At 40.3% G+C, this 20777-nt stretch overlaps 2 protein-coding genes across 8 annotated transcripts in view; one reads left to right on the forward strand and one right to left on the reverse strand.

The window, feature by feature from the left end:
* Positions 1-6502, reverse strand: part of CUNH12orf4 (chromosome unknown C12orf4 homolog) — a 28514-nt gene extending 22012 nt beyond the window's left edge. For 3 of the 7 annotated variants that reach the window (XM_024208195.3, XM_024208189.3, XM_024208196.3), the window contains exons 1-4: positions 5686-5849; positions 3822-4016; positions 3398-3543; positions 2405-2586 (exon numbers count right to left, since the gene is read on the reverse strand). In XM_024208195.3, coding sequence (XP_024063963.2) covers positions 2405-2586; positions 3398-3543; positions 3822-3999 — 506 coding nt within the window. In that variant the 5' untranslated portion in view covers positions 4000-4016; positions 5686-5849. The other 4 variants (XM_024208190.2, XM_024208194.3, XM_024208192.2 and 1 more) reach the window with 4 other exon arrangements.
* RAD51AP1 (RAD51 associated protein 1) lies at positions 6000-20577 on the forward strand. Its single transcript, XM_024208197.2, has 9 exons — positions 6000-6116; positions 9731-9780; positions 10936-11077; positions 12938-13047; positions 14161-14247; positions 14902-15054; positions 15433-15591; positions 18434-18589; positions 19779-20577. The coding sequence occupies exons 1-9, from the start codon at positions 6097-6099 to the stop codon at positions 19904-19906; spliced, it is 1005 nt and encodes a 334-aa protein (XP_024063965.2). The 5' UTR covers positions 6000-6096; the 3' UTR covers positions 19907-20577.
* The last annotated feature ends 200 nt before the right edge of the window (positions 20578-20777 follow it).

The following is a 20777-nucleotide window of genomic DNA, read 5'->3' on the forward strand; positions in this document are numbered from 1 at the left end:
GACTACCAAATCATTTTATATTGAACTAACTTCCAGTGTGAGCTACGTTCAAAGTAAGAAAGATTCAGTATCACATAAACACCAATCATCTAAGCCAGCTCAGCTAAACTCTCCTTTCCTTTCCTTAATCCTCTTTTGTCACTTGCCTCATAGTTTCTTTTGCAGGCACACTTTTCTCCAAGGAAAGATCAGCTCAACATAGCACAGAACTGGCAGCAATACCTTGCACAAAACAGCTATTTAAAACCTAGGGACAGGGTTTTCGAATCAGGTCATGTGTAAATAGAATATATAATGCCTACATTCAATTGGTGTAACTTCAATAGTCTCTTACATATGAAGATTCATGGTCATGCAAAGTACATGAAAATAAATTCCACTGAAGTCAATACACAGTTATGCCATAGCAAAGCTCTGCAAGATAGAATGTGGAGTTAGTTCCATGTGCTCTGTTTCTGCTTATACATACATGTGATCCACTGAGAAAATAATTCACTAGTAGTCAGAACCTCATACTATACCCATATTGTAGCAATTTAATGTCCCCATAACGGTCATGAATAAAGTAACTTCATACTGGGAGAAAAAACTAAATAGGTATGCATGCACTGTATAATGTGGACATAATATCAGAAGGTTGAGGTTTTGAGACATTTACCTTCACTTGCTACTCAACAAACTATGTAATTGGGACACTTTGGTGTTAATACAATGACGCTTGACAACTGTCCCTTTTTAACTAATATTTTATATTGTTATATATTTTTCTGTGTATTAATGTTTCAGCTTAAGCTTTTATTTCTGCTCTAAAGAGGAAAGCATTGCATATGCTTTCCCTAGTGGATAAAGAGGTTTTTTGCAGCTTTTCAACAGTCTATCAGTTATCTAGAATCCAATGTTCCAATAATATGTATTATAAACTATAATCATTGGCTGGAGTGGAGGTCCTTTCTCCCTCTTTTGATGTGAGGAAGTTGTTGGTTTGCATTACTTAAGGCATGTTAAAAGGTACTGGACCTTTTGTATAGGGGCCTTTTTGTGTTTTCTAGACTCTAAATAAATAAATGTTGCATTGTCTATATACTACATTCCTTTTAAAAATACAACAAGAACATAATGATGGCCATATTGGATCAGACCAACGGTTCACCTAGCCCAGTATCCCATCTTCTGACAGTACTCAGTGCCAGATACTTCAGAGGGAATGAACAGAACAGAGAACTCTTCTCAGTCTGCTTTGGACTTAACTATCCTGAGTAATTTTGTATTGTCTGCAAACTTTGCCACCTCCCTGTTTATCCCTTTTTCCAGTTCATTTATAAATATGTTGAACAGCACTGGTCTCAATACAGATCCCTGGGGGACACCACTACTATTTACCTGTCTCCACTGTGAAAACTGACCATTTGTTCCTACCCTTTCTTTCCCGTCTTTTAACCAGTTACTGATCCATGAGAGGACCTTCCCTCTTATCCCATGACTGCTTACTTTGCTTAAGAGGGTGAGGGACCTTGTCAAAGGCTTTCTGAAAGTCCAAATATACTATATCCACTGGATCACCCTTGCCCACCTTTTGCTGAGACCCTCAAAGAATTCCAATACATTGGTGAGGCAAGATTACCCTTTACAAAAGCCATGCTGACTCTTCCCCAACATATCACGTTCATCTCTGTGTCTGATAATTCTGTTCTTTACTATATTTTACTTTCAACTAATTTCCCTGGTACTGTAGACTTTTTAAAAAATTGGTGTCACATCAGCTATCCTCCAGTCATTTGGTATAGAAGCTGATTTGACAATAGGTTACATACCAGTTAGTAGTTCTGCAATTTCATATTTGAGTTCCTTCAGATCACTTGGATGAATACCATCTGGTCCCGGTGACTGACTACTGTTTAATTTATCAATTTGTTCCAAAACCTCTGCTAGTGACACCTCAATCTTGGACAGTTCCTCAGATTTGTCACCTAAAAAGAATGGCTCAGGTGTGGGAATCTCCCTCACATCCTCTGCAGTGAAGACCAATGCAAAGAATTCATTTAGCTTTTCTGCAATAGCCTTGTCTTCCTTGAGTGATCCTTTAGCATCCGGTGGCCCCACTGATTGTTTGGCAGGCTTCCTAATTCTGATGTACTTAAAAATATATATATATATATTCCACAATGTATGTGGAACTTGAACATATTAATGTGATTCAGATTATCTCAGCTTTTACATTTTCTAGCTTTTGATTAGACTCAAATTTGAAACAATTATTACATGGAGTTACATTTTTGTATTTTAACTGACCTGTACTCTTTTTAAAGAAGGAAAAAGCTAAAATAAGCCTTATACTGTTCATTTACAGAGCTTGTAACAGAGTCATATAGAAAACATCAGGTTTAATGAGACATTTTAAAAATACCTTTCTCGTAATTTTTTCAGTTCCACGTCTCTTTCACTTATTAATTCTGAGATACTAACAAAATAATTGTGTTCCAGGTTTAACAGAGTTTCAGAAGCTGGAGAGTGTATCAGATCATGGTACACATCTGCAAAATCTTCATCCCAGCTGGGTTCTTCAGGTCTTGCATGTTCTAATGTTGTCTAGAAAGTAATAAAGTCAAATATTTTAAAGAATGCTATGGACATTTTTAAACAAGCACACAGAACCAAAGTCACTTAAAATGACAGAGTTAATTTTTGTGCCAATGTACACTGTTCAAAATTTAAAATTTTCCTTTTCTAGTTTGGCTTCTCTCCCCCATCTACTTTTATCTTTGAAATTCTCTCTCTCCTCCATTTCCCTATTCCATCTTCTGTTTTCCCTTAATTTCTATCACAACCATTCTCTCCCCCAGCACATTAGGGTGGAAATAATAGAACAGGGGCTGCTCAACCGCCAAATGTGGATGAGCTGATAACCCTACACAAGATTCTCTACCTGAAACTGAGTTTGAATAAAAATGATTTATCATCTACCTGTGAGAATACTTTTTTTAAAAAAAATCAGTTAAATCATTTCCAATTGGATCTCTCCAACAAAAATTCCTATTGATCTGTGTAAAAAAGGGGCCAACACATCAGTATCAATAGGAAAAGTCTTAGGCAAAGTATAAGGATAAACTCTGCCCCCATTTACATTTGTTCAACCCCATAGACTTCAATGGGAGTTGAACCCTGAGGGCTCATTTCTGCAAACTCTTACTGAAGTAGTCCTTTCATGGATAGTTCCACAGACATGATTAAGAACTTGCAGAATGAGCCCTCAGATTTTATCTGAATAGCCAAATTATCACCACGTGGGGTGATCAGTAAAACTGAATTTCAGTGTAATTTCTAATGCTGCCTACATACATTTCGAAAGACTACACATGTAGCAAACCTCTGGAAATTCATATTTCAGACTTTGTCTCACCTCTGTATAAGCTTTAGCCCAAGCATTTGCCAGCTGGTGCATGTCCACTTCTCCTGATTTCACAGCTTCCAGGGCCGCCTCTGCTTCTTTATCATAATCTTTTATGGATTCTCCTTCTATGAATTGACTAAGAGATTGCTTTAAGTCTATTGTAATAAGAAAAGAATGTGTCATCAACCAGAGTTTACTTTGAATAGTTAAAATAAAAGGAAATTTCTAACAACTGCATGAACACGTACTTAAAACTGCTAAGTTTACTTGACCACACTCCCTCCTCATATATTAATATGCAGTCAAACCATAAAAACAGCTAAATATTATTAAAAATTCCTTTAAAAACATTTTAGAAATAGTATCATTTTGCTTAGTCTGTCACAGGACATTAATACATATAATACTGATCATTTACAAACCCAATTCTCACCATTTTCTATGAAGCACGGTAAATTGTGCAGGAGCATTAGACGTCCATGCAAGTGACTGGCATTCTCTTGCACAGGAAATTTGAGAGGCACTGTAAGCACTAAGCGCTGATTTCCAGCATTGAATTTATATAAAAACTCTCTCTCTCTAGTGCAGGTTTTTCCTTTATTGGCCTTCATCTTCTCTGGTTGATTTTCTGCATAATAAGCAAAACAGCATGTTGTATCTTTTATATATTTACATATTTCAACTGTTAACAAAGAGAAACACAAAACATGATTTGGCAATAATTAAAATATTCAGGGAAGGGGACATAATAGCCAACATTTTACAAAAAATGGGTGCCTATATTTAGGGCAGGTCTACACTATAGCTTAAGCTGATATAACTTACATTGCTCAGGAGTGTGAAAAAGTCTCCCGGTGAGCAACGCAGCTTCTGCTTCTCGCCAAGGTGGAGTAATTATGCCAACTGGAGAGTGCTCGCCCATCTGTATAGTGTATCTTCACCAGATGCTCTACAGCCGATGTAGTACCATAGTGTAGACTTGCCCTAAGACTGCTAAAAATCACATTTAGGTACTTAAATAAGTTGCTTGATTTTCAAAAGTGCTGAGCACCTGGAAGCTTCCACTGATTTTAGTGACTAAATATGGATTTAGCACCCATTTCTGAAAAACGTGGCTTAGGCCCCCAAACTCAAACATGCTATTGGGGTAGTGCAAATTACCATAAGTAGCCTTGCTGAAGTCAAACACTGCGTCCAATAGTATGCATTTTTGTATGTTCAGACCCAAAGAGACCATACATGTTAATTAGGATTTCACTTCCTCTTAATGCAGATATATTAAAACAGGGAGGGAATATTTTGGGTTAAGTGTACATTTTAGAATAAAAATTGTTTTGAGGAGTTTATACAAACGTAATAGAACAATTTTAACAAGACCTAAGTTACAAAACCTAAAATGAATATGTTTTCATGAATTTAAAAACACCACAAATTAGAATACAAAGTGGGTATTCACCCATGCAAGCTTATGCTCCAATACATCTGTTAGTCTATAAGGTGCCACAGGACTCTTTGTCGCTTTTTACAGATCCAGACTACCATGGCTACCTCTCTGATACTTGACAAATTAGAACAGTTTGTTTGTATTTAAACAGTCCCTTGCAAGGTTTGCAACTCAAACCTTACAGCATTGTACTGGTCCAAGAGAACAGAAAGTGAAACTGGCTAGTTTATTGTCATATCCAAACTTGGTGAAGTGCAAAAAGTAAACAATAATTCTTTCACTTTTTATAACCACATATATTAATGAAACAAGAATGGAGGGGAGGAGGGACCATGTCCCCTGTGCTTATGTGAGCAGAGGGGGCCTGATGCAGATAGAACTTCTCTGGCTGCATTAAAAGAGGTTTGTCACCTGCAGGACACCATCCTACTATCAGTGGGAAGCTGCACCCTGGGATTTTTTAGGGTGGGAGAAAGAAGGGGTGGAGAAAAGCTCTCTATTGCACCACTGCACAAATGAAGGAAGGAGTTAATGATGTCTGAGATTTTACCCTCCTCTGACACACTGTCCCCTGTGGCCTAGGTTAAATTGGCGATCAGACTAAATGATCCTTTCCCGACCTGCAGCGCTAGGAAGTTTGAATGAGAGCCAGGGTTTCTGTCCACACGGGCCAGCACAACACACGCGTTAGAGCCCCGAGCTGCCCGCGCTCGGGAGCGGCTCGCGCGGCTCGAGGCACCGGGGTTCGTTCGGGGATGACGCAGCCCCGGCTCCGGACAGAACATCCGCCCGCAGCGCCCAGCCCTGGCCGCGCGCTCAGGCGCAGAAACACCCAACGGTCCCGCCTCCTTACCCCGCCCGCGGCATAAGCCGGTCCCGCCAGTCACCGCTAGCTGGGGGCGGGGGAGTCTGAGCGCGGGGGTCGCGAGCCTGGCCCCGCACCGCGAGCCAGGCCTGGGCTGGGCTCCCTGCCCTGGCCCTAGTGACGGGAGGAGGGGACTGTTCCCCACGGGCGGGGCAGCCCCGCCCTCACCTGAGCCCCAGCGGGCGGGGGGAGCAGCTGGTCCGGGCTATTGGCCAGTGGGGCGGCGATGCTGCTCCCAGCGGTTCCTTCGGATCCGGCGCCGCAGATTCGCCTTCTCCTCCCCGCTCGGGCCCCGCCTCCTTTTTTGTGCCGGTGACGAATGTGTCGGGCCGACGCGAGCGCGCGCGGGGAGAGGAGCAGCCCGCTCGGCGGCTGGGGAGCCAGCGCCGCCCCGCCGCGATGGAGAGGCCGGTCAGGAGGTGGGTGCCCCCCCCTTCCTCCGAGCGCACACGGGCCAGGGCGCTGTCCCGGCGCGGACCGTTACACGGCTGGGAGGGGGCGGGGCAGCGCGGGAGCAGCCCTGCGGCCTCCAGCTGCTGGGGGGGGGCGCTTGTGACAAGCCCCCGCCCCCTGCAGCGCCCCGGCCTGGCGGGCCGTGCGGAGCCGGCGGGCTGCGGTCAGGCCAGTCCGAGCCAGGGCGCAACATGCGCTGTCTGATTCTCACTCACCCCGTTAGCGGGTGGCTCGGTCTCCCGGGGCAATCCAGCGCCGTGGACGGGGTAACGGTCCTCTGGCCCCCCTCTGTAGCGTAGCCCTTGCCCCTCTCTTGGCGGCGTGGTCACTGTCAGCGCCAAGGGGGCACCACTGGCACCGCTGGGGGGGTTGATAGTCTGACGCCATGTCACTGATGTCAGCAAGCACCTGTCACTGTTATCACATCACTTGTGTGTCTGTGTGTGTGTGCGCACATTGCCTAGGTGGTGCGGGTCCTCACCAGGAGCGATTGGGTGGATTGTACTGTCTGCCTGGGGCATTGTGGGATGGCTCCTGAAAGCTAGTAACAGTTGATATAAGCACCGCAGTGTCTTCGCTGACGTTACGTCGACTGCGACTGCGCCACTTCGGGAAATGGTGTTACTAAGGCCATGTTTACACTACAGAGTTAAGTTGACTTAAGTTATGTTGATGATCATAAGCCGCTTTAATTACATCAGTTGTGCACATCTGTACAACGCTCTTTGTGTCGGCAGAGCACGTTCACAGTCGGATCTTTTGCATGGACAGAGAGTGTTGCATTGTTGGTAGCTATCTCACTGTGTAATTCGCCATTTTCTGCCCCTGGCAGGTCTGGGAATGGATCACAGTGCATCATGGGCAAGGTTATGATTAGGTGACAGAGGTCACGGAATCCGAAACTTCCAGAGACTTCCGTGACATTTTCCACTTCAGCCCCAGGGCAGCGGGGCTGGAGCTGGAGCTGTCAGTCCCCGTCCCTGACCCCTCTCCCCCGAAGCTCCCAGCTGCCCTAGGTGGCGGGGGACAGACACCCCCTGCAGCTGCCCAGCCACCCCCAGCGGTGGGGGGACCCCAGATCCCAGCAGCTGTGGGTGTTGGACCATCCTCTCCCTCCCCATTTGTTCAGGGATATTTTTAGTAAAAGTCAGGGACAGGTCACAGGCTTCTGTGAATTTTTGTTTATTGCCCGTGACCTATCCCTGACTTTTACCAAAAATATCTGTGACAAAATTTTAGCATTAATTATGGGGTTGTGCTCATCATCCCATGATGTAGTTCTTTCCTTCCAATCATTCTATGGGCTTCCAACTTCATTTCACATCATTTTTTAATAGCCCCTGTAAACTACACTTGCCATCTCTGCCTGAAACCATTCTGAACTGCTGATCAGTCTGGTGATGAGCATTATAAGCCCAAAGCAGCTGGTCCTGCAGTATTTAATGAGCTGGGAAACAGAAGATGTGTTGCCTGCCCTGCTGTGTGCAGTGGAAAGAAACAATTCAAGATTGTTGCTGGCAGTTATGGAGTAGCTGCACACTATTGACTGTTGGTACTGGCCTCGGGTAACAAGCACTGAGTCATGAGATTGCATCGTGATGCATGTCTGGGATGACAAGCAGTGGCTGCAGAACTTTTGGATGTGCAAAGCCACCGTCTTGGAACTGTGTGCAGAGCTTGCCCCTGCCCTGTAGTGCAAGGACACCGGAATGAGAGCTGCATTCATAGTGGAAAAGTGAGTGGAGATTGCTGTGTGGAAGCAGGCAACTCCAGACTGCTACCAGTCAGTTGCGAATCAGTTTAGAGTTGCAAAGTCCATCCTGAGGGTTGTGGTGATGTAAGTGTGCAGGGCCATCAACCGCCTCATGCGATGAAGGACTGTGACTCTGGGTAATGTGCAGGAAATACTTGATGGTTTTGCAGCAATGGGATGATAGATGGCACGCATATCCCAAGTTTGGCCCCAGACCATCTTGCAACAGAGTATATCAACTGAAAGGGCTACTTCTCCAGGGTCTTGCATACTACTTCATGGTCTTGTAGGTACTGGTGGAACACCAGGGCCGTTTCACTGACATTAATGTGGGTTGGTCAGGGAAAGTTCATGATGCACACATCTTTAGGATCACTGGACTGTATAGAAAGCTGCACGCTGGGAATTTCTTTCCCAACCAGAAGATTCCAATGGAGGATGTGCAAATGCCCATAGTGATCCTGGGAGACCCCACCTACCTCTTGCCCCCGTGGCTCATTAAATCTTACACTGTGAACTTAGACAGCAGCAAGGAACTTTTCAATAACAGGCTCAGCAGGGGCCGAATGACCATTGAATATGCCTTTGGCACGGTAGACCTCAATGAGGACAATATTCCGATGGTCATAGTCGCCTGCTGTGTTCTGCATAACATTTGTAAAGCAAAGGGAAGATGTTTCTCCAGGGATGGAGCGCTAAGATCAGCTGATTTTGATTAGCCAGATACCAGGTCAATTAGAGGGGCTCAGCAGGGGGCTATTCGAATCAGGGAGGCTTTGAAGGAGCATTTTGACAATGAGCCCCAGTAATGTGTCTTTATGTGATGCATTCGGCCAGGCAGTGTTTACTTGCTTCCTTGAATGACTCCTGTAATGCTTGCTTCCTGAGCTTTAAATTGTAGTGAGCAAATGTTCCTCTGCTTATAGCCACTGTATTTGAATTTTCACAGAAACTGTGTGCATGACACAAAGACTCATTTTGTTTCAAAGACTATACTTTAATTCAGGGGTCGGCAACCTTTCAGAAGTGGTGTGCCAAGTCTTCATTTATTAACTCTGATTTAATTTTTGCGTGCCAGTAATACATTTTAATGTTTTTAGAAGGTCTCTTTCTATAAGTCTATAATATATAAATAAACTATTGTTATATGTAAAGTAAATAAGCTTTTTAAAATGTTTAAGAAGCTTAATTTAAAATTAAATTAAAATGCAGAGCCCCCCGGACCGGTGGCCAGGACCCGGGCAGTGTGAGTGCCACTGAAAATCAGCTCGCATGCTGCCTTTGGCACGCGTGCCATAGGTTGCCTACCCCTGCTTTAATTAAAGGATAAAACATTTTTTTGCACACAGGGGACATGACAATGAGGAACAGTCTCTCCATTAAGGCTCTCAGGGCTGTGTGTAACTCCAGTTTTCATCATGAAACTAGTCTCTAGGGGTTGAGTGCAAGGGGTACTGCTACGGAATGGGAACATCTGAGGAATGTGTTGGGGGAGTTTGGGGGAGGGCATGGAACAGCATTCTGTATTTGCTGTAGGGGGAGTCATACATGGATGTGCTCAGACTGCAGCACTATGAGGGACTTGGGCATCTCTCTCTTACTCTCCAGTATCTTTATCATCTGCTCATGTCCATCTATCATCTGCTCCTGCCCCTGTCTCCTTTCCAGGCTGTCCAGCCTGAGTTTTCCCTCCATGCTCTTGTTTTGCTATCTGCTGTATGTGTTGACTGCTTTGAAAAGGGGAATTAGTGCAATGCTGAGAAACTAAAGTTAACAAACAATGATTCTTGTGTTGAATGACTAATAATGTGTGGTGTTTTGTCACAGGAATAAGAAAATTGTTGATTATTCACAGTTTGGGGATTTTGAAAATGATGGTAAGTGGTCTACTATTATCCACACCAAAAAGAGTTAAGTTCTGCAATAGCTTAATATAAAATGTTGGTAGAATATGGGCCCTATCCTTCTATTGAATTCAGTGAAAAAACTTTTATTGGCTTCAGTGGAATCAAATTCAGGCCCTGTTAGAGTACAATCCATGTTATAAGGATATTACACAATAGAAGTGATATTTACACTGCTGTCTTGTTCATAATATTGGGTTAGTTCAACCCTTCCTACAGGTGAAAAAAGTTATAGGAGGAGCCTTGGGGCAGGAGAGCTCTGCTAGGTTCTTCTTGCAGAGATTTCTCTGACATTTTTCCAGAGGGATGGTGGCCTATTCCATGTCCTTCCATGGAACAGACTACAGAGTTTTCTGTAAATCACAGTGATCTGCAGGAATCTAGGACCATCTGTGCAGAGGTCTCATGCCTCTCTCACCTCCATCCCATTCAAACTTGATATTATCACTTATTTTTATTGCAATTTTTTTGCATCGTAGTTATTCAAAAAAATTTGTGCTAAAGACAGAATTTTAAAATTCTTGGACTGCTTTTAGTCTGATATCCCTGATTTTCAGTCTTTGTTCCCAGTTTGGGCCTTGGAGGACTAAAGAAGTATACTTTGTAAAGAGGCAGTGTAATGAAAGGGGAGAGGAGATCTCTTTTAAGAATGGGAATCATTAAAAGGAACAGGTTCCAAAAGACCAAGGACTGTAAGAATGATGTATATTGAATGGTATTCACTTACCAGAAGAACTTGAATCTCAAGTGAATGAGAACTCTGAGAACACATTTGAGATTGAAACTCTATCCCCATATTGATAATAATTAATTAACTTGAATATTTACATCTTGAAAATTGTTAGAAATAGTATGATCAGATCTCACTATGATCTACATTTAGCTAGTACCTTTTGTTCAAGAGTATCCCGGAGCTCATTACAGCTACATCTCTTTGTCATCCGATTATGAGACTGAAAATTGGTTTAATAGTTTCAGATGAGGGCCATAAGGATATAAATGTTTTAGAATATTTTATATTTGTGATTAAATAAGTTTTCTGACGAGAGACTTTTTTTCGTGGTGGTTGGAGAAACTTGCACTGTATGGGCTAAACTATTTCTAATTTGCACATGTTTTCATAAACAGATGAAGACTTTGCCCGTGTACCTGCACCTTTAAACAAAAAATCTAGAGTAGTACCTACAGAGACAAATAGAGAGAAAAAGGAGAAGCAGAAAAGGCCACACAAAGAGGTGACTACAGTGCCGAAGAAAACACCCAGTAAAAGGTGAGAGGTAATGAAGTGTAATTAGTTGTGTGTGCAATAGAAAAGCTTCATCTCAACAACACTTCAATTTCTTAATTTTCCTCATGTTTTACATTTTCCTAGAGTATAGTTTAAATAACTACAAATAAAGGTCTAATGTATTAGTCTGAGATTTATTATCAAATTATTTTGCTCACTAATGAGTGAAGGATAATCTAATAATGTCTAATGACAAGAGTGCCTGCACCTCAGTCCTTCAATCATATCTGACTAGGTGGACCCTTTTGCCGACATGAAGCACTGTGGATTTCAACAGGGCACTACACTGGTGCAGAGATCTGCCCACATAAATCCAATGCAGGTTTGTGGCCTAAATTAGGTAAATTTGTGGCTAATCTAATCTAGGTAGTTCTAGGGAACCCATCAGTATAGTACATGAAAACACTGTATGGTCCATAGGCTTAGTATACAAAAGTGAACAGGAGACACTTGACATGGTTTTAATCAGGCCACAACTTCATTATTAGATGCCTGGGCCTACCTGGCAGCTAAAAGTGTACAGTGCAGGTAGCTCCATGTTCATTCAATATCTACCGGGGGGGCTTCTGCCAGCCCCCGACTTTTTCCATCCAGGTCCCCTAGACAACTCATTGTTGGGACTTTACCATCCTCCCTTCCCACCCACTCCGAACGAGGGTTAAGGTGGGCTGTAAGAAAAGGGGGTTTGCTCCCTGCCATACCAGTCATAGGAGCCCCAAACACCCCTCATCACCCATTCTGCTCCTTTAATCAACAGCTCCTTTTTAAGTCCTTTACCAAGCCATTTGTCTGTCACTGTATCCCTTCCCTATGGAGTACCTGCACTTGACATCCGCCCTACATTTACATAATGAGTTGCGACATAATAGTCTAACACCTTTCCCTACTCACCATAACAAAACCCTCCCTGACCCTGCTATGGGGGAAGGTGGAAAAAAAACCCACTCCACCTAGGCCAATCTGGTCGTGAAGGGAAGGCAAAACAAAATCCCCACTCCACATAAGACAATTGGGTGGTGAGGGAAAAATTCCTTCCTAGCCATCCTAGAAAGGAGCGGCTAGCTGATGCCCACAGCAGGTTCTGACCAAACCTGGTATTTTGCCACCTCAAGGGAGGGGGAGGGCAGGTGGTGCTCCACCTGGTCCAGGGAAAAGGGGCTTTCTTCGCCGGGCTTGCCCCTTTTGAATTCCCCAGCCCTTCCGGTCCCTGGGGATGAATCAGCATGGCTATGCTGGATCACTCCCCCTTTTGCAGCAGCTTCTGAGTCTCGCCCCACTCCACCCCCCAGTGCTATTCCCTCTCCATGGCAAGCTCCTCCCCCCGCTTAAAGGTGCGGTGCAGTGAAAGGTTCAAACAAACAAACTTTGGGCTTCAACAAAAGTTCAGCTCGTATTTGACAGAAATTCAGAAGTAGATCTTAATAAAAGTAAAATAAAACTGATTTATACTTATTTTCTACCAAAACGTTGTTTAAAATATTTTATGTGGAATTCCATGCCAGTAGGATATTTTCTACAAATGAAATATATTTTTCCAGTCTGTTACTGATAATTAATTAATGTATGTATAACACTTTGAAGACATAAAGCATTCTATATTGGTAAGTGCAAAGAACTTCTGTTATATCATCTGAATTTCACAAACCACTGCTCATTTGTTATACAGTAAATTACAGATTATGTATTGTAACATTTTTTATTATTTCCTGCATAAGTGCTGATTTATAATTACATTAATGAGTAGCTGCTCAGAAGTAGCTTTGCATTGCTTCGGTTCACTAAAATAATATCCACCAGATTTACTGGAAAAAAATGTCCTGTAACATTTTTTACTTGTTTCAGGATAGCCTTAGATGACAAACTTTACCAGAGAGATTTAGAAGTTGCGTTATCCTTGTCAGTGAAAGAACCATCTGCAGATATCCTTGAAGTGCAAGATTCAGAAGAACAAGGTTATCTTTACAGTTAATTTTTCCCATTTTAACCTATTCCTTGATTGTATTCGGCATCCTTTGTAGTTGCTTTATAACTGTGCTGGTATTGTATCCTTTCTTTTAATAGATTAATTGAGAAGACTTGAACATTTCTTTTTATTTGTTGATGGGATGAGGTTTATCATACAAAATTGTGCTAGTGCTAAGTAGTGCTGTGCAATTCTGAAAAAACCTACTATAATCACTTGTTTATAATATAGATTAAGTTTCAGTCTTGACTATCCTAAATATAAAGCTCTTGGGTTGATTAAACTTTCCAAGAACAATATTAACTTTCTCTCATAGGATCTGATGCAACTCACCATTGATGTCAGTGGAAAAATTTCCATTAACTTCAATGAGAGTTGAACTGAGCCCATGCAGATGACTTCAACCGTTTCAGTCTCAAAGTCCTCAAAATCTACAGATTTAGACTTTGGAAGAATGTGAGGCAGAAGCTGTTTTAATGGTGCATGTACGCTACTGAGTACACTGTCCATGCATAACAAAATATGATAATCTTTGCAAGCAGATGTATTAGAGACTTAATTTTACAATAAATTTGTGGATTTTCCACAATAATGGCTTCTTTTTGTCTCAGCTTTTAGTGGAATGTAGATCTGTAATTACAGAGAAGTATTAATAAACATTAAATGCATTTTCTCTGCTTCCAAAATATGTGGAGGGAGAAAAACGTAGTTAAAATGGGGGGGGGGGAAATGTGAGAAAATGTTTTAATTGCATTTATGCTCCATATTAACATCTTCCTCTTAACACTGTACTGTACTGTCTACACATTGTTTCCTTATAGTGAACATGGATATAATGCAATTCAATTTATTATAAAGAAGAAAGAAAATCAAAAATTATTTCAGCCCATCACATTGTGGCAACTGTAATTCTGGTCAAAGTTAATATCTTACATTGCAGCTTTTCTGTGATGAAAAATAATGTCATAATTATCTACTAAAAAGAGTTTTATTTGGAATCTGCTAGTTTAACTTGTTTTTGCTAAATTAGTTTCATTTCTTGATATCCTGACTCTTTATAGTGCTAATTTTCCAACATATTTTATGTGTTTTTTAAATATAGGCATTAAAAAATTTACAGCTATTGAATTAGAAAATGTAGACAGCAGTTCCCTCCTCTCCAACTGCAGTGCAGATAGTGGTCTCTTAGGTAAGTTATTTTTGTGTCTGTCTTTATATGTAAACATATGTATTATGTGTAAGCAGTGTTTCTGAAACATTTCTTTTCAGGAAAGTGAAGGCAAAATCTATTGGAGAAAAAAGAATAAAAATGATTTTTATTTTAAGTTGTGTAGATACGCTTTGGTCTGAAAGATATATTCAATCTGCTTAGATCTGAATTTGGCTCCTGTCTTAAAATCGGTAGGAATTGAGTTCAGATTTCCAGATTTAATAATCTTTTTAAACCATCAATTTATCATCAAGAAGTGAAAACTGAACAAACCACATTTATGCATGTGCACACACAAATATTTTAAGGTACTGCTTATCTCCTTGGAAGATCTAAGTACTCTCAACTCCTTGACTTTTCACTCTTAACACCTTGATTCCCAGAATAGCATTGGCAACTTTTACCTGCAAAAAGGACTTATCAGAGTAGTTTTTAAAAAGATAAAATGAGAATTACAGACATTGGAAGAAGCTCAGATACTGTGTACTTGGATGATGATCTCCAAAAATACTCAGAATCAGTACAGGAAACTAAGGCTCCAGTCCAGCAAAACACTTAGTACTTACTTACTATTAAGCATGCAACCAGTCCTTTTTTTAACTTGTGTTAATAAGACCAATGTTTATCCTGCAGGCCCCAATCAGGTCCCAGATGACAATGACATCCCCACAGATGGTCATAGGCAAAGAAGAGCAGCGTCTAAAGCTGTGTCACAGCAGAAGTTACTGACAGATAACAGTGATGAGGGAGACCATGCTGATAACTATGAGTCAGAGTTTGTGTCTGGTAAGTTTTCTACTATTAAATTTTTCCTATTGGATATGTTTTGAATATGTCTAATTATTCTGAGAGAAGAATATTTTCAGTGAAATGTGTACTGTTTTCAGCCTTATATACAATACCTTTGTTCCTCTTTAATAACAAATCATTGTATTTCAGTTATGTTTCCTGATTGCATTTCAAGAGACCGAAGCTAAAGGCTAGGTTTTTGACATGGTCAGTTGAGCTTATTCATCCGTATTCGACCTTCAATGTGTTTTAGCCTAGGACTCCAAACATGGTTTCCTTTTGTTCAGAATATGCTTAGAAAACCAGGTGGCAATGATAAATTGCACTCCTAGAAAAGAGATGTTAAACCTCATATATTTTTTTCTTCTGTTTTAGATGAGGAATCAGAGGGTGGTTCAGATTTCAGTGAGGAAGATGATGAAGACTTTGCTGCAAAAAGGAAGAAAACTAAAGAAAATAAAAGGAAAGAAATTAAGTTAAAGGTCCAAACAGAAAAAGAAAAGAAACCCCCCAAATCCAGAATTAATGCTACAGGTAAGCTTGATATAATCAGCAAAAAATACAGAGCTTGTCTAGACAAACAGTTAGTGAATATGCAGCTGGGGTGTGAATCTACAACATTCAGTTGTGCCGCATGCTAACTGTCCCTCTGAACCCTGCTACCATGTACTAAAAGTTCCCTAGTGCACACTGACCTATTCGCATTTCAAAGCAGAGTCATTTTCAAAAAGTGAGTGAAAAGAAGTTTCAGGTACTCTCCCTGTCCTTGAATCAACCTGCTGAATTTTGTGGTTTTACAATCATTTTTTCCTATTTTAAAAAAAAAAGAAAATCTGTCTTCTATTGTAAGAAATACTTGCAGAAATAGGGGAAATTGACTGACAAACTGACTATCTGGGGTAATAATGAAACAGTACACAAACTGCTGTCAAATGGACAACATAAAAATGAGAAATAATTAGGGCTGTCAAGCAATTAAAAAAAATCACTATTAATCACGCTGTTAATAATTTTTGGATGTTTTCCACATTTTCAAATATATTGATTTCAGTTGCAACATAGAATACAAAGTGTACAGTGCTCACTTTATATTTATTTTTATTATAAATATTTGCACTGTAAAAATGAAAGAAATAGTATTTTTCAATTCACTTAATACAAGTACTATAGTGCAATCTCTTTCTCAAGAAAGTTGAACTTACAAATGTAGAATTATGCACACAAAAAAACTGCACTCAAAAACAAAACAATATCAAACTTTAGAGCCTACAAGTCCACTCAGTCCTACTTCTTATTCAACCAATCGCTCAGACAAACAAGTGTGTTTACATGTGCAGGAGACAATGCTGCCCGCTTGTTTACAGTGTTACCTGAAAGTGAGAACAGATGTTCGCATGGCACTATTGTAGTTGGCATCACAAGATATTTACATGCCAGATGTGCTAAAGATTCATATGTCCCTTCATGCCTCAACCACCATTCCCGAGAACTTGTGTCCATGCTGATAATGGGTCCAGCTCAGTAACGATCTAAAGCAGTGGAGACCGATGCATATTCATTTTCATCATCTGAGTCAGATGCCATCAGCAGAAGGTTGATTTTCCTTTTTGGTGATTTGGGTTCTGTAGTTTCTGCATTGGAGTGTTGCTCTTTTAAGACTTCTGAAAGCATGCTCCACACCTCGTCCCTCTCAGATTTTGGAAGGTACTTCAGATTCTTAAACCTTGGGTCGAGTGCTGTAGCTATCTTTAGAAATCTCACCTTAGTACCTTCTTTGCATTTTGTCAAATTGGCAGTGAAAGTGTTCTTAAAATGAACAGCATGAGCTGGGTCATCATCTAAGACTGCCATAACATGAAATATATGGCAGTATGCGGGTAAAACACAGAGCAGGAGACATACAATTCTCCCCCAAGGAGTTCAATCACAAATTTAATTAACACATTATTTTAACGAGCATCATCAGCATGGAAGCATGTCCTCCGGAGTGGTGGCCACAGCATGAAGGGGCATACAAATGTTTAGCATATGTGGCATGTAAATAGCTTGCAATGCCGCCTATAAAAGTGCCATGCGAACGCCTGTTCTCACTTCCAGGTGACATTGTAAATAAGAAGCAGGCAGTATTATCTCCCATAAATGTAAAGAAACTTGTTCATCTTAGCAATTGGCTGAACAAGGAGTAGGACTGAGTGGACTTGTAGGCTCTAAAGTTTGACATTGGTTTGTTTTTGAGTGCAGTTATGTAAAAATAAATCTACATTTGTAAAGTTTCACTTTCACAATAAAGAGATTGCACTACAGTACTTGTATGAGGTGAACTGAAAAATACTATTTCTTTTGTTTATCATTTTTACCATGTAAATATTTGTAATAAAAATAATATAAAGTGAGCACTGTATACTTTGTATTCTGTGTTGTAATTGAAATCAACATATTTGAAAATGTAGAAAAACATCCAAAATATTTAATACATTTCAGTTGGTATTTTGTTGTTTAACAGTGCGATTAAAACTGCGATTAATCGTGATTTTTTTGAGTTAATCACTTGAGTTAACCGTGATTAATCGACAGCCCTAGAAATAATTATTTAATCTTTAAGTTAGAGTAATTATCAGTTTTAGGTGTAAAAAGAGTAAAATAAAAATGAACAGACAGGCATGATTTATTTTTTTTTCAATTGACTGTGTCCCTTTAAAAAAAAACAAAAAAAAAAATCACCAAACAAACATAACCATGATTCATTTAGGTTTTATACATTATTTTACTTTTAGGTCCTTATCGTATGATCACATCTAGCTGGGTGGATCCCTGCACCCACATGGATTGCTTACAGGAAATCAAGGCCTTAATGACCTTCAGTGTCATTAATAGCATAGTTAAAGATATTTATTTACCACACTTGAATTACGGGGTCACTATGTCTCTTTAAGACAATTTGTATCAGCACAACAACCTTTTAAAAAACTATTTCTTACATATGTGTTAAATAACTATGCATCAGATCTGCTATTGTGATTTAGTTTCAAACAATGTTTAAGCTAAATCATATATTACAGAACCAGTTTAGTTGTGGTGTGGAAATGTTTTTTTCTTGTAGAGTTTATGGCAGATTTGTGCTAGCTTGTCCCTTCATGCAGTTCTACAATACATCCCATGCCAGTAACGAGATAAGTGCCTACTTCCAAACCAGGAAATAAATATGAGGCTATAACCTGTTCAAATAAATGAACCTGCATTGATTGGAAGGCATGATTCTCAAGACATATCCACCTGTATTTCTTTGAATTGAATGATCCTCACTTGTACAGTAATTTTGTGCAGTGTGATTTCTTTAATAAAGAGCAATTTTTCTAAAGCTTTTTTTGTTTTCCAGCCAAAGTGACTCCAGTAGTTTCTTCTCCACGGGTAATCCAAGCAAAATCTCAGTCAACATTGAAGGAGACATCAAGTTCTCCAGAACCTATTGGAGAACCTTTATACGCATCAAGTCCCTCAACAGACAAGAAGAAGCCCAAATGGATACCACCAGGTATATGCAATATGGTAGCTGCAGACAAATATACCTATTTACATGTGTTTAAAAAGGTGTTCTCTAAAGTATTTGTATTTCTGAATGAGTACCTCCTCATCAAAACATGAGCTACTCCACTCACCTCTGTGTCCTAGAGTCACTTTTCCCACTCAAAATTAACTTGCCCACTTCCCAGCTGCCTCAATAACTTTTCTCTTGAAAGGACAAGGGTGCTAAAGCTTTTCCCAATAGCGTGGCCCAAATCTCAATATAGAGATTGTCTTGTAGACATTTCCTCTTTTAAGAGTTGTCCAGCATCCCTGTTGCATTGCACTATTTGCTTCCTTACAAAAATAATAGTGGGCAAGTATTGGTGTATTTGTAACTGCCTTTAGTATGAGAAGTGTTTGGTCTTTTTTGGAAAACTTAGATCACACTGCTGCTGCCTCTTGTTTTTTCACCTTTCCCATCAGTTTTATTCTTCTACATGTGGATCCTTTATGCTTGGTCCTCTTTCCTTGCACGTGACTACATACTCTCAGGTCCTCCTTTTCTACTAGACATGCTGCTAAATGCCTAGTTCCATGCTCCCCTGGATATTCATCCTCCAGTTATGCGTCCTGCCCCTGCTGGTGGCTCTGAGTGGTAACTCACAGTTTCAGGCAGAGCAGACCCTGTGGGGAGAGACTCATAGTTTCTCTCCTTCTATGTAGCAGCAGCCTCTAGTGTAAACTGCTAGGCTATGGGCTCTTTGTTCTCTGTTGTTTTTACATATACCCTGCTTCTTCATGGCAATAAAGACAGGATATCTATAAAAGCAGTTGATTAAAAGGGTGAAGGAATATAGTACCATGAGACCTGTTAATGCTCTGCAGAGCACCAGCAAGTGTACAGCAGACCATATTTTGAGAAATGCTGTATTATGGTAGCAGAGTGAAATGTGTTGGTGTCACTCTGAGGTTACGTGTAGGGGGAGCCTTAAAAGTGTCTCCTGCAGATTTTGTATCCTTCTGCTGTAACTATCAAGTATGTTCCCACTAGCAGCGTACCTGATTTTTATGTGCTTTCCTGCAATATTGTTCAGGCCTTTCTGCAGTTTCCATAAGAGGATACCTAATTAGCTCTTCTGTAATATCTTCTTTGTAAGTTAGTGACAATAATTTTTCTGTTAATTTGTGACATTTGTTTTGTTTTAAAATGCTTTCAGCTGCCTCAGGATGCAGTAGTAACCCACTGGGAGGAATTTCAGTTAAATCACCTACTCAAGGTCTCAGACTTGGCCTGTCCAGGTTAGCACGAGTGAAACCGCTGCACCCAACTACTGCCAGCAGTTGAATGGTCTATGAAAGTGTCTCTCACTTGAAGGACTACTGTTTGGAAAGAATTGGGTGTGTGGTAGTGTTCTGTTGTTTTTAAACAAATGAGCAGAAAACTGTTCATTCAGAGGGAGGAAATGCTGTCGATGTTGCTTGTCTGATACTAATAAAGGGCCTTCATCCTTCAAGGTGCAGTGTATCACCAGTGAAGTGCTGAGCAGCTTCAGCTGCTGAATAATACTTAATCAACTAGACCTCAGGTTGCTCAGCACCTTGATGGATCGGACCCAAAGAGAGGGATTGTGTATTTGAGATTGTACCCTTCTGATGTCTATCCTCTTTTGGAAAAAAAAAATAGGCATTACATTTTTAAATTGCATAAAAACAGAATCTAAAAAGCAGTGTATCAATTATGGATCTAAATATATAGACTGGATTCTTAATGTAACCTTAAAGTTACAGTTTTGAATTCCAAATGTTTAATATTCATTCTGTTCATAGTCCAATTAAAGCATCCCTTTAATAAAGTGAAATCATTGTTCCTCTCAGTCCAGAAAAGTTAATTCTCAAATCTTTGTTAAAACTTACTGATAGTTGTATTTGTGTGGATTTTATTGCTAAGAATGTATAATGTGCTGCTTAGAAAACTGTATTTTTAAAAAAAGTAAAATAAAATATATTTTATAAACAGCTAGTTTGTAATAGTAGCTGCCTTTATGCATTTTGAAAATTTCTTACAAACTTTGGCCCTAGTCCTGCAAATATGTAAGCATTACCTTATGCATGTGATTAGTCCCTTAAAGTCAGTGGAACTAGTTATGAGACAAATCCAAAACCCATTGAAGTTAAGCACATGCTTAAATTTTTGCAGAATCAAGGGGTTTATGATT

This window comes from Terrapene carolina, unplaced genomic scaffold (assembly GCF_002925995.2).
Source record: "Terrapene carolina triunguis isolate 2854851 unplaced genomic scaffold, T_m_triunguis-2.0 Scaffold112, whole genome shotgun sequence".
Taxonomy (NCBI): domain Eukaryota; kingdom Metazoa; phylum Chordata; order Testudines; family Emydidae; genus Terrapene; species Terrapene triunguis.